Source organism: Anthonomus grandis, chromosome 15 (genome assembly GCF_022605725.1).
Source record: "Anthonomus grandis grandis chromosome 15, icAntGran1.3, whole genome shotgun sequence".
Classification (NCBI taxonomy): Eukaryota; Metazoa; Arthropoda; class Insecta; order Coleoptera; family Curculionidae; genus Anthonomus; species Anthonomus grandis.
The window spans coordinates 2163033-2177170 of NC_065560.1; the positions used below are offsets into that span (position 1 = coordinate 2163033).

The window sequence follows — 14138 nt, forward strand, 5'->3', positions numbered from 1 at the left end:
TTTCTGATGCACAGTTTATTTTAATGAATTTCTATTACGAATAACTCTATTTTTATCTACACTATGATAGGTTTAGGCATAAGTTTTAGAAGCTCCTCCGGTACGACCCCTTTAAAAATATATTTTGGCACCGAATTAGCAACGGCCTGCAGTAGAATACCAATCGCGTATCCCAATTCAGTGTTAAAATCCTTCAAGAGTTTCTGGACCTCTTCTGTTAGCACTGGTTCTCCAAGAGGCTTGAAAATCCCCTCTAATAAAAAAGGAAAGTCAATGAGTACAATTGAAAAGTCCAACCGAGATTTTCTGAAATATGAAATGAGTTGCACTGGATGACCCATCTGATCAGTTTCTTAATCAAGCCGAAATGTAAATAAAACAAAAACGGGACACGAATATGAACTTTATTTTGCCTCTAACAACATATTATCTAACATAATTCAAATATTACGGTTATTTATCGAGGAGGTCACGGAGCTTTCCTGGTACAAGACTATCGAAAACGTATTTGGGAGTTGATTGGCGAGCAGTTTCCAGTAGGGTCTGAATAACGATTTGCATTAAAGCCCTTAACTCGTTCAACATCCATCGAATATCCTTCGTGAGAATTGGGCTACTGGGTGGTTCGTAAACCGGAGCTAATAATAAGAGAAAATTGGGTTAATTTTAACGTAGGTATCTAATTCAATTATCTAATGAATATCCAAGGATAAGGTAAGGGAAACCGAAGGTTCACTGTCAAAAACCTACTCAACCAAAAGCGATAAATACAAGGAATAATTACTAAATCCTCTTGGGATCAGAGTCATAGAGGAAAAGCAACAAAGACGTTACTCAGTAAAAAAATGAGTGAAATTTGACTCAGATTTCACTCATTAATTTCTCAATTTCTGTGCGCACCCGATTGAGTGAAACTTTCACTGTGAAATCATCAATTGTACGAGTAAAACTATGAATCCTAAAATGAGTGTTTTAACTCAAATTAGACGAGATCAAAGAATGCTTATCACTATGTTTTACTTATAGTATCTTTAAGGAAAACATTGAATCATATTTACTTAATAATGAGTGATCTTTCTGCAATAATGTAAGATGAGTAATAATGTAAAACACAATATTAAGCAAATGATGACGCTAATGAATTACAGTTAATGAATCAAGCTTTGTACTGAGTTAACGCTAAAAACGCTCTCTTGAAGATTTCTTGATATATGATCTTCAATTTTAAATTCCTTTTGACATTCCGTAATTGAATTCGGCCCAAATATACTCAAAACACATTTTTATTACAGGCATTGCAGTCTGTGAAGGTCTTGTAACAGCTTTAATTTCTGTCTTATGTGCAACCTGTTTTCTCTCTTTTAATTCATAAATGAATAAATTGAAATTGATTGTACTGACTTAATACTAAAAACGCTCTCCTGAACGTTTCTTATGTAATTTTCAAATTGACATTCCGTAGAGGAATTCGGCCCAAATAAATTTTGTCCTATGTGCAGTCTTTGAATGATGACTTTTTATCAAGTGGCATGGAAAACTTAGTTGAAAACACATCTTGACTTGGATTCAGTGAGGATCTTAAAGAAGCTGGTGAAATGTGACTCATTTTGAATCCTCTAAGTTGAAAAATTATGTCAGTAGTATTTGTTGAAATAGTGAAAGTCTTCAAAGGATCCATGGAGCATAAGAAGTCATTCATCTGATAAATTCGTCATTTGCATGGACCATTATCAAAACCTAGTAACCCAAGTGAGATTTCAAGCTTCAATCTGACTGATTCATTTAGGATAATGAGTAATAGCAAGAATATATATTCATTTGTAGTATAAGTACAAGCAGATCTAGCATTGGCTGATTAGACTGGAATCATTCTACATGAAGTGCTTCGCAAAGTACTATAGTTTGAAGGTAAACCTGATCAGAATGGAATCATTTGAGTGTGTATCGAGACCCAGTGACAAACTCTATGCAATTAAGCTCCCAACTTCTAGGCTAATTAGCTTATATAGTTTTTAGACTAAAAAGAGTTGCCCTTTTACATTGTCTTACCTTAAAAAAATCATAATATTTTCGTTATTTACTTACGTGGTGGAGGTAGAGGGTGCCAGGGTAACAAATCGTCTATAGCTGTAAAAAAATTATTTATTACATACCAATATACTCAGCTTTTACTAAATTTAACTAACGCAATTTGTAATCCCATTAAAAGTCAATAGAATCATAATTTACGTAAAAAGTAAATTGTAGCGTTCTATTTTAAGCCATATACCTTAATAAATATTTAATTCTAGACGGCGCCACGGTATAAAAAAGAAATTCAAACACTTTTCAGATCCAGTGACTTTATTGTATGTTTTGAAGCATGACTATTAGATGGCGCCATATATAATAATAGATATGTGGCAGATCAGCGAATCTTCCGGATTCATGGTCAGCCGAGTATATAAGGAGCTGCATAGTTCACTCAAGTATCGACATCGCATACTTTTCTTAGTTATATGTTGTATCATAGAAAATAGATGTGTTCAACCATAGGCTAACAAGAGAATTTGTCTGGTTATTCTATGCTTCCAGGCACTCAATTATTGGACATAGATGACAATACATTTTAATACGCGACAGAGAGAGAAAGAGACTGTAAATCAGATGCTTTGGAATCAAATTGTATTTCTTCCAGGCAGTTGAATGTGTTTAATGATTGGACAGAGAGAGAGAGAGACGAGAGTAAGGCACCCTAAATCAACCGCCTGAGAGAATATTTTTATTCCTTCCAGGCACTCAAGCATTGGACAAAGATAACAATACATTTTATTACGCGACGGAGAGAGAAAGAGACTATAAATCAGCTGCTTGGGAATCAAATTGTATTTCTTCCAGGCAGTTGAATGTGTTCAATGATTGGACAGAGAGAGAGAGAGACGAGAGTAAGACACCCTAAATCAACTGCCTGGGAGAATATTTTTATTCCTTCCAGGCACTCAAGCATTGGACAAAGATAACAATACATTTTATTACGCGACGGAGAGAGAAAGAGACTATAAATCAGATGCTTGGGAATCAAATTGTATTTCTTCCAGGCAGTTGAATGTGTTCAATGATTGGACAGAGAGAGAGAGAGACGAGAGTAAGACACCCTAAATCAACTGCCTGGGAGAATATTTTTATTCCTTCCAGGCACTCAAGCATTGGACAAAGATAACAATACATTTTATTACGCGACGGAGAGAGAAAGAGACTATAAATCAGATGCTTGGGAATCAAATTGTATTTCTTCCAGGCAGTTGAATGTGTTCAATGATTGGACAGAGAGAGAGAGAGACGAGAGTAAGACACCCTAAATCAACTGCCTGGGAGAATATTTTTATTCCTTCCAGGCACTCAAGCATTTGACAGAGATGACAATACATTTTATTACGCGTTAGAGAGAGAAAGAGACTGTAAATCAGATGCTTGGGAATCAAATTGTATTTCTTTCAGGCAGTTAAATGTGTTGAATGATTGGACAGAGAGAGAGAGACAGAGAGAGAAAGGAGACGAGAGTAAGACGCCCTAAATCAACTGCCTGGAAGAATATTTTTACTCCTTCCTGGCACTCAAGCATTGGACAGAGATGACAATATATTTTATTACGCGACAAAGAGAGAAAGAGACTATAAATCAGATGCTTGGGAAATAAATTGTATTTCTTCCAGGCAGTTGAATGTGTTCAATCATTGGACAGAGAGAGAGAGAGAGAGAGAAAGGAGACGAGAGTAAGACACCCTAAATCAACTGCCTGGGAGAATATTTTTATTCCTTCCAGGCACTTAATCATTGGACAGAGAGAGAGAGAGAGAGAGAGAAAGGAGACGAGAGTAAGACACCCTAAATCAACTGCCTGGGAGAATATTTTTATTCCTTCCAGGCACTTAATCATTGGACAGAGAGAGAGAGAGAGAGAGAGAAAGGAGACGAGAGGAAGACACCCTAAATCAACTGCCTGGGAAAATATTTTTATTCCTTCCAGGCACTCAATCATTAGACAGAGATAAAATACGTTTGATTACGTGGCAGAGAGAGAAAGAGACTGTAAATCAGATGCTTGGGAAATAAATTGTATTTCTTCCAGGCAGTTGAATGTGTTCAATCATTGGACAGAGAGAGAGAGAGAGAAAGGAGACGAGAGTAAGACACCCTAAATCAACTGCCTGGGAGAATATTTTTATTCCTTCCAGGCACTCAATCATTGGACAGAGAGAGAGAGAGAGAGAGAAAGGAGACGAGAGGAAGACACCCTAAATCAACTGCCTGGGAGAATATTTTTATTCCTTTCAGGCACTCAATCATTAGACAGAGATGACAATACATTTTATTACGCGACAGAGAGAGACAGAGACTCTAAATCAGATGCTTGGGAATTAAATTGTATTTCTTCCAGGCAGTTGAATGTGTTCAATGATTGAACAGAGAGAGAGAGAGAGAGAGAGAGAGAGAGAGAATGGGGACGAGAGTAAGACACCCTAAATCAACTGCCTGGGAGAATATTTTTATTCCTTCCAGGCACTCAATCATTGGACAGAGATGACAATACATTTTATTATGCGACAGAGAGAGAAAGAGACTATAAATCAGCTGCTTGGGAATCAAATTGTATTTCTTCCAGGCAGTTGAATGTGTTCAATGATTGGACAGAGAGAGAGAGAGAGACGAGAGTAAGACACCCTAAATCAACCGCCTGAGAGAATATTTTTATTCCTTCCAGGCACTTAATCATTGGACAGAGATGACAATACATTTTATTACGCGACAGAAAGAGAAAGAGACTGTAAATCAGATGCTTGGGAATTAATTTGTATTTCTTCCAGGCAGTTGAATGTGTTCAATGATTGGACAGAGAGAGAGAGAGAGAGAGAAAGGAGACGAAAGTAAGACACCCTAAATCAACTGCCTGGGAGAATATTTTTATTCCTTCCAGGCACTCAAGCATTTGACAGAGATGACAATACATTTTATTACGTGACAGAAAGAGAAAGAGACTGTAAATCAGATGCTTGGGAATCAAATTGTATTTCTTCCAGGTAGTTGAATGTGTTCAATCATTGGACAGAGAGAGAGAGAGAGAGAAAGGAGACGAGAGTAAGACACCCTAAATCAACTGCCTGGGAGAATATTTTTATTCCTTCCAGGCACTCAAGCATTGGACAGAGATGACAATACATTTTATTACGCGTTAGAGAGAGACAGAGACTGTAAATCAGATGCTTGGGAATCAAATTGTATTTCTTTCAGGCAGTTGAATGTGTTCAATCATTGGACAGAGAGAGAGAGAGAAAGGAGACGAGAGTAAGACACCCTAAATCAACTGCCTGGGACAATATTTTTATTCCTTCCAGGCACTCAATCATTAGACAGAGATGACAATATATTTTATTACGCGACACAGAGAAAAAGAGACTATAAATCGGATGCTTGGGAATTAAATTGTATTTCTTCCAGGCAGTTGAATGTGTTCACTCATTGGACAGAGAGAGAGAGAGAGAGAAAGGAGACGAGAGGAAGACACCCAAAATCAACTGCCTGGGAAAATATTTTTATTCCTTCCAGGCACTCAATCATTAGACAGAGATGACAATATATTTTATTGCGCGACAGAAAGAGAAAGAGACTGTAAATCAGATGCTTGGGAATCAAATTGTATTTATTCCAGGCAGTTGAATGTGTTCAATCATTGGACAGAGAGATAGAGAGAAAGGAGACGAGAGTAAGACGCCCTAAATCAACTGCCTGAGAGAATATTTTTATTCCTTCCAGGCACTCAATCATTAGACAGAGATAAAATACGTTTGATTACGTGGCAAAGAGAGAAAGAGACTGTAAATCAGATGCTTGGGAATCAAATTGTATTTATTCCAGGCAGTTGAATGTGTTCAATCATTGGACAGAGAGAGAGAGAGAGAGAGAAAGGAGACGAGAGTAAGACACCCTAAATCAACTGCCTGGGAGAATATTTTTATTCCGTCCAGGCACTCAATCATTGGACAGAGATGACAATACATTTTATTACGCGACAGAAAGAGAAAGAGACTGTAAATCAGATGCTTGAAAATCAAATTGTATCTCTTCCAGGCAGTTGAATGTGTTCAATCATTGGACAGAGAGAGAGAGAGAGAAAGGAGATGAGAGTAAGACACCCTAAATCAACTGCCTGGGAGAATATTTTTATTCCGTCCAGGCACTCAATCATTGGACAGAGATGACAATACATTTTATTGCGCGAGAGAGAGAGAAAGAGACTGTAAATCAGATGCTTGGGAATCAAATTGTATTTCTTACAAAGCAGTTGAATGTGTTCAATCATTGGACAGAGAGAGAGAGAGAGAAAGGAGACGAGAGTAAGACACCCTAAATCAACTGCCTGGGAGAATATTTTTATTCCTTCCAGGCACTAAATCATTGGACAGAGATGACAATACATTTTATTACGCGACAGAAAGAGAAAGAGACTGTAAATCAGATGCTTGAAAATCAAATTGTATTTCTTCCAAGCAGTTGAATGTGTTTAATCATTGGACAGAGAGAGAGAAAAAGGAGATGAGAGTAAGACACCCTAAATCAACTGCCTGAGAGAATATTTTTATTCCGTCCAGGCACTCAATCATTGGACAGAGATGACAATACATTTTATTACGCGACAGAAAGAGAAAGAGACTGTAAATCAGATGCTTGAAAATCAAATTGTATCTCTTCCAGGCAGTTGAATGTGTTCAATCATTGGACAGAGAGAGAGAGAGAGAAAGGAGATGAGAGTAAGACACCCTAAATCAACTGCCTGGGAGAATATTTTTATTCCGTCCAGGCACTCAATCATTGGACAGAGATGACAATACATTTTATTGCGCGAGAGAGAGAGAAAGAGACTGTAAATCAGATGCTTGGGAATCAAATTGTATTTCTTACAAAGCAGTTGAATGTGTTCAATCATTGGACAGAGAGAGAGAGAGAGAAAGGAGACGAGAGTAAGACACCCTAAATCAACTGCCTGGGAGAATATTTTTATTCCTTCCAGGCACTAAATCATTGGACAGAGATGACAATACATTTTATTACGCGACAGAAAGAGAAAGAGACTGTAAATCAGATGCTTGAAAATCAAATTGTATTTCTTCCAAGCAGTTGAATGTGTTTAATCATTGGACAGAGAGAGAGAAAAAGGAGATGAGAGTAAGACACCCTAAATCAACTGCCTGAGAGAATATTTTTATTCCTTCCAGGCACTCAAGCATTGGACAGAGATGACAATGCGTTTGATTACCTGACAGAGAAAGAAAGAGATGCTTGAGAAATAAATTGTATTTCTGCCAGATAGGATCATTAGACAGAGATAAAAATGCACTCGATTATTTGACCGAGAGAGAAAGGATGTGACATTTCATTGACAAAGAGTTAGAACATAACCTCTGTCAATTGTCATTGACAGCTTGTCATGACAGATGTCTTGTGATAAACCATTTCAGGGTTGCATCAATATTCAAGAAGCAAATGCCTGTTGGGTTTTGACATGCGCGTTATCACATTAGGTTGTATGTATTGATAATACTTTGGTTATGTTTGCAATGATCTTTTTGTTGTAATAACTGATTATTTATTATGCGAATCTGATTATGAGAGAGGAGAAGAAAATATTCTGTTACTGGGCAAATATAAGAAGAACGATAATGGAACTCTGAAACTGGAACTGAAGAGACATTTTTAAAAGAAAAACAAGAGATTTTGTTGGTATCGATAGAATGCTAGGATGCAATGGATTGATTGACAAACTTTAAGGAGTGGACAAATACTTCGTATATTCACAAGACAATTATATAAGAAATGCAAGTATCTTACCATCGACTTACTTTTTGACTTTCTTTGCGACGGTACTCTTTTTTTCCAGAAGCCTGAAAATAAAAAAAACAACACTGAAAACTCACTATCGATGGGATGCTAGATCCCCACAGCGAATTACCCACAATCAACACATATCAGTGGAAATAAGTGAGTAAAGTAATTGAAGTATTCTTACCATTCCTAAGATAATTTGGAAACCTGTTATTTCTCGACGACTTCCAGAAAATATGGGAATCTAAAAATAAATAATAAGTGAATTCTCCATGCCCACAATCAAAATGGATTCGTTGGGATATAAGGCAGCCTCTCTGTACCTTATCTAATTATATAATAAATTGAAATATCATAAACATTAGGGTATAAGGAACCTTTTTATACAGTCCGTGACTCTTTTGTAACTTTATGCATGGTTTAACAAAAGTGTAATGCAGTGTATGCAGACGAAAAAGCCAGTTATGGTTCCAACAAAATACGACGTAGACTTGGGTTTCTTCCCTTATAACTATGTCTAATATATAAGAAATAAAAATATCTTACCACCATTAGTATTATCGTTTCCGTCTTTATGGTTTTGCAAGTTATCCAAAAGATCTGAAAAAAAAAACCACTTGATGCATTAAAAGGTTATTTTTTAGCTAAATCTAATGCAAAATGATGAACGTATTCGAAATTAAAAGTCCTTCTTCATTGGTATAAGACAGCAAAAGAAACCACAAAAATGAGACAAAAAAATACTAAGAACCAAGAGGATATAAACAAGAAGAACATGTTAAGTAGTGTTCCATGTAAAGTCACAATGTGTTTTACCATTGAGATTTTCAAACTGCGCGCCATCTCTGGAGTCGCGTGGAATAAATGAATAATGAGCTCCGTCGCCGCTAGGAGGCACTTGACAGTTCTGTTTGAATTATTGGCGCGATATTTAACTCGGACATAAGTAAGTAAGTTTTAATAAATATATTTAGTAGTCGTAAGTGATCGTGTTGAGAAATTCTCCAATAGCCCAAAGCTTCATATATTTTTAAGAAACCAGCTAAAAGTTCCATCGATATATTTGGATATCCATGCGATTTATTCCAGAATTTCTTGTATAAATCTTGAACGTATTTAAGATTTATACAAGACGAGTATTCAATAATAAAAATCCTTCTGACTTCTTTGGCATTTATGATATTTAATTCAATAACTATCAAAAGTATGACAGATTAAAGGAACAATAAAAATAGGGCAAGAAATGCTAAGAACCAGCAGGATGTAAATAAGAAAAACAAGAAGAAAGTTAGTACAAACACTATAAAGAACATAAGAGAATTTGCTCAACGTCGCATCTACACCGATAGCTTAGTGTTTTTGGTTTGAAGTTAAACAAATCCTTCTTAATGGTGAGCAATTCATCTTTCAATGATTGGATGTTTACATCATGTCATAATGTGTTTTACCATTGAGATTGTCAAAGCTATAAAGCGCGCGCCATCTTTGGAGTCACGTGGAATAAATGAATAATGTGCTTCGTCGCCGCTAGGAGGCCCTATACAGTTCAATTTAATTCTGTTTGAATTATTGGCGCTATATTTAAACCGGACATAAGTAATAGTGAATAAATACGGTTTAAATAAATATTTCTAGTAGTCGTAAGTGATCGCGTTTAGTAGTTTAAGTGTGTAAATAAATACGTTGACTAGTTTTGTGCATCGAGGGTTGATTGATCTCTTAATATATTGGTGTTCCATGTTCCAGCTGCCAAAAACACTTTATTCATCTTTCATTTTATTATTACCAATTGATCTATTAATGGCGGATGCAAGATTTGACTTAAGGGTTTTTCGAGAGATTCATGTTGTTAGGATACGTCAGGTACGAGAATGCACATTTTACAGAAGCAAAGTCTTCAATGATCACAGGCAATTCCGAAGAACTTTTTCGTTAGGACAGCGTTTAAATGCTAATAAGAGAATTTTGTTCAAACAGTGATTACTGGACAAATTCGCAACAAGAAACCCGACCTTTTTTAATGGCTCTTGTGTACATAATTACCAACATCACTTTTATGAAGATACCTAGAGAACACGCTCAATAGTCAACGATATCTAGGACTTGGAAATAAATATTGCTGACTCTTACATGTCCCCTAAAGCAATACGAAAATGTATGGTGTCAAACTTATAATATGAAAAGATATATTTACTTTTTGCAGCTCGGTAGATGGTCACTGAATCGGATCTATCTGGAAATCAAGAAAAATTACATGAGAACCACTAAAGAAATTAGAACTTAGAAACAGTTCTAAGACCAATGTTCCAATCAAGTTTTGATGTATGGTAGAATCAAAAAATAGCACGACTGAACGTATCAACTTTTTGTAGTAAAAAAATGAACTTCAATCAGTCCTGCCACTTTTCTACTTCTACTTCTGCAAATACCCTAACGGTTAATATCACCCCCCTGGCAGTATTTACTGACTTGACTAATAATGCTTCTGATACTCTTAACAGTAATATACAACAGCACTACACAATATTTATTGCAAAACATTACAACAACAATTAACTTACCATTTGAGTCCACTATAAGTCTGGGATGATAATGACCATAGGCAGCACCTGCATATTAAAGAAATAAATGATATTAAGGCATTGATGATGAAATGACAGATATACAAGTGATACTGTAATAATCACAGATAATGTAAACGATCTTCAGGAATTATTAAGTCACGTAAATGAAACAAGCACAAGATTAGGCCTGAAAAATAAACAATCAAAGAAGAAGAAGCAGAAGAAGAAGAAGAAGAAGAAGAAGAAGAAGGATTGACGACATCTATAGAGACGCGTCGAAAGTTAGCGAAAGAATAATGAGTCGCGTCGCCGCTAGGAGGCAGTTGACAGTTCAGTTTAGTTCAGTTCGAAATATTGGCGCGAAAATTGAATCATTGACATAAATATCATTTAAATAAATATTTCCAGTAGTCGTAAGTGGTCGTGTTTAGTAGTGTGAGTGTGTAAATAATTCAATGGACTATTTTCGTGCACTGAGTGGTTTAATTTACACCTTAACGAACAGGTAAAAACAGAAATAAGCATGTGGGTTATTATTATTCTCGGAAGAGAAAGAAACTGACCTACCAACAGCATAAACATAGCAAAATCAATAGTACGTTAGTGCGTTCAACACGGCGTTGCAACCCGGTCACGTATGACAGTTGACAGATATTGTAAAGAGGGTGAACGTGTAAGAGAGATACGTTTTTTGATAGAAGATATAGTCACTAATCCTTTCTATTCTATTCTTAATGAAATTTTTGATTAATCAGTACCTAAGTCACGTCAAAAAAATAGAAAATACTGTAAATATACTTCATGATACGAGAATAACCCACCGCGACATCTCTGGAGCGAATTATCCGGAGTATATAGTGAGCTGCGTTGCCGCTAGGGGGGCAGTTGACAGTTCTGTTTAGTTCAGTTCGAAATATTGGCGCGAGAATTGAGTCGGATATAAATATCGTTTAAATAAATATTTCCAGTAGTCGTAAGTGGTCGTGTTTAGTAGTGTGAGTGTGTAAATAATTCAATGGACTATTTTCGTGCACCATGTGGTTTAATTTACACCTTAACGAACAGGTAAAAGCAGAAGTGAGCATGTAGGTTATTATCATTTTTGTACTGGCCTACAAATAGCAAAATCAATAGTACGTCAATGCATCACATGTTTCAGATGCAATCCTTTTCATTTAGTGTTGCAGGTGTAGATTATGCTCGTCCTTTTATCTTAAAGGATCGTGAAGGTCGAGATGCTATTAACAATATAAGGCCTATAATTGTTTATTCATTTGTTTTAGTACCAAAGCCTCTCGAACTTGCAGCATATTTAAGTACATGTGCCTTTCTTGCTTCATACAGAAGGTGTGTTGCAAGACGTGGTAAACCTTTACATTTATATTCAGACAATGGATGAAATTTTGTAAGGGAAAACAAAGAATTGTTCAGATTATTTAAATTTTTATCAAACTCATTTATTAGCCTCACCTCACTTTTTAATTCGAAGGCCAATCACTACAGTTTCAAGGTTAAAAGAGGTAAAAATAAGAATTCTCTCAAGATTTCAGTTAATTCAAAAGAGAAATCAAGGTTTTTGGAACCGTTGCTCCAAATGCCACTTAAATCAGCTGCAGCAAAGAAGCAATTTTAGACAGTCTTCAACGAATATTAATTTGGATGCTCTGTTACTTCTGAAAAAGGATAACCTTCCTCCAGAACGAGTGACAGCAGTTCATCCTGGGTCAGATAATGTATTGTGAGTCATTACAAGTAAAGGTGAGGTAAGGTGAGCAGTCAGCAAAATTTGTTCACTAGCAGATCCTGAGGATTAAGCAGTGTTTCTGTTGAACCTACCAGTTCAACATGGGGTAGTATGGACAAATAGTGAATGTGTCAACGTCGTTTGCCTTTAAAATGTTCCAATTCGGTCACGTATGACAGTTGACAGACATTGGAAAGAGAGTGAACGTGTAAGAGAGACACGTTTTTTGATAGAAGATATAGTCTCTGAAGAGTTCTATTTTACTCTTAATGAAATTTTTGATAAATCAGTACCTAAGTCACGTCAAAAAAATAGAAAATACTGTAAAGATTCTTCATGATTCGAGAATAACACAAACGAGCACACCGCGACATCTCTGGAGCGAATTATCCGTAGTATATAGTGAGCTGCGTTGCCGCTAGGGGGGCAGTTGACAGTTCTGTTTAGTTCAGTTCGAAATATTGGCGCGAAATTTAAATCGAGCATAACATTGTTTAAATAAATATTTCCTGTAGTCGTAAGTGGTCGTGTTTAGTAGTGTGAGTGTGCCAATAAATTAATGGACTATTTTCGTGCATTGAGTGGTTTAATTTACACCTAACAAACACTAAAAACGCTAAAGTACCCTGAGTGGTTTACCATTGAGATTACCAAATGCATTAAGGTTAATTATAAAGCGTCAATTATTTTTGTATCAGATGAAAATTATTCCGTAGAAGATTTATCAATAGTCAAAGTTTTAAATAATAACTCTACCTAAACTCTATCGCCGTCAGAGTGCGCCATTAGCGTTAACCATAGGCGTATGTTCCTTTTCCTAATTAACTTCGTAAATTTTAACGAAAATTGCATTGAAGAACAAAAGTATTTCGTAATTTTCCTAATAAAATTTCCCAATATTCCAAAAAGGTCTTACTATTACTCACTTTACATATATCGAAATCTTAAATGCTAATTCAAGATCTGGATTGAGGCATGATGATAAAACCTCACACAAATGACACTCTAAACCTGCAATAATTAAGAGAAAAGTGGATGGCCCTGGTGGTCCTAACAAGTGACCTGCAAGATCTCCGGACTTAACGCCTATTGATTTTTTGGCACAAATAAGGCACCAACGACACTAGTAAACTTAGAGAAGAGTAAATGTAGTCAAAATGTGTCCTCAGGACATTAAGAATATAATTGACTAGTCTTGCATTAATACTTAATGTTCAAAACACTTAGGATTGAATTCGAATTATTAAAATATTGACTTACCTGCTGGATAGCAGAGGACAACGAGAGCAAGACACAACGTTAAGGAAAACATGACTGGCTATCAACTGGGAGTAGCACAGAAATTGTAACTGAGTAAATATATCATTTCGAAAACGGTGGGCGTACCTTCTAACAATATAATTTTCAATTTTCTTATTGCATAAAAAATACGATTATTGTATTGTACGAATTTAGGCAATAATCGATATAAAACTATTCAATAATAATTTAATTGCTTACTATAGAGAACAATAAGAGACACAATGATTTTATTAATCTAGATGGTTTCGCAACTATTTCGGTCAAATATAATTATGTAATACCGGCATATTTCGTAAATAAAAAAACACCACCAACCTTAATTCATATGACACACATTTCTCCCCAGCGTTACAAAAGACGTATGTGCAACTTTCCCATTGATACCAGTCATCTTCTTGAATATCATTTACTAAAGCTGATTTAATATGAGCTTATAACAGCTCTAGATACAGTATCATTTCCTGAAAGATATCTCATCACTAGTGTTCAAGATGTTGTTAAGAGTAATCTTCGGTATAAGTCTTTCATATTTTTGCTAGGATGTATACAGGGTAAAGGAAATTCAGTATGGCTAAATGATTAATGTATCAAAAGCTTTGGAGTAATTGAGAAACTTGCTGCCTGTAAAATATCCTTTGTTACTTGTCAGAGAGCAGTTGAACAGACTCTTT

At 35.9% G+C, this 14138-nt stretch overlaps 1 protein-coding gene across 5 annotated transcripts; it reads right to left on the reverse strand.

Moving 5' to 3' along the window:
- Positions 1 to 13542, reverse strand: LOC126745208 (uncharacterized). Of its 5 annotated transcripts, none has more exons than XM_050452947.1 (8): positions 13426 to 13542; positions 10419 to 10466; positions 10052 to 10090; positions 8404 to 8457; positions 8042 to 8101; positions 7875 to 7916; positions 2086 to 2127; positions 1 to 253 (listed from the first exon to the last, which is right to left on the reverse strand). In XM_050452947.1, exons 1-8 carry the CDS (start codon positions 13475 to 13477, stop codon positions 57 to 59), a joined length of 534 nt encoding a protein of 177 aa, XP_050308904.1. In that variant the 5' UTR covers positions 13478 to 13542; the 3' UTR covers positions 1 to 56. The 5 variants fall into 5 exon arrangements, with proteins under 5 accessions (XP_050308904.1, XP_050308906.1, XP_050308907.1 ...); XM_050452948.1 differs by lacking the exon at positions 1 to 253 and adding an exon at positions 388 to 638; XM_050452949.1 differs by lacking the exon at positions 10052 to 10090 and having other exon boundaries at positions 13426 to 13534.
- Between the last annotated feature and the right edge of the window lie 596 nt (positions 13543 to 14138).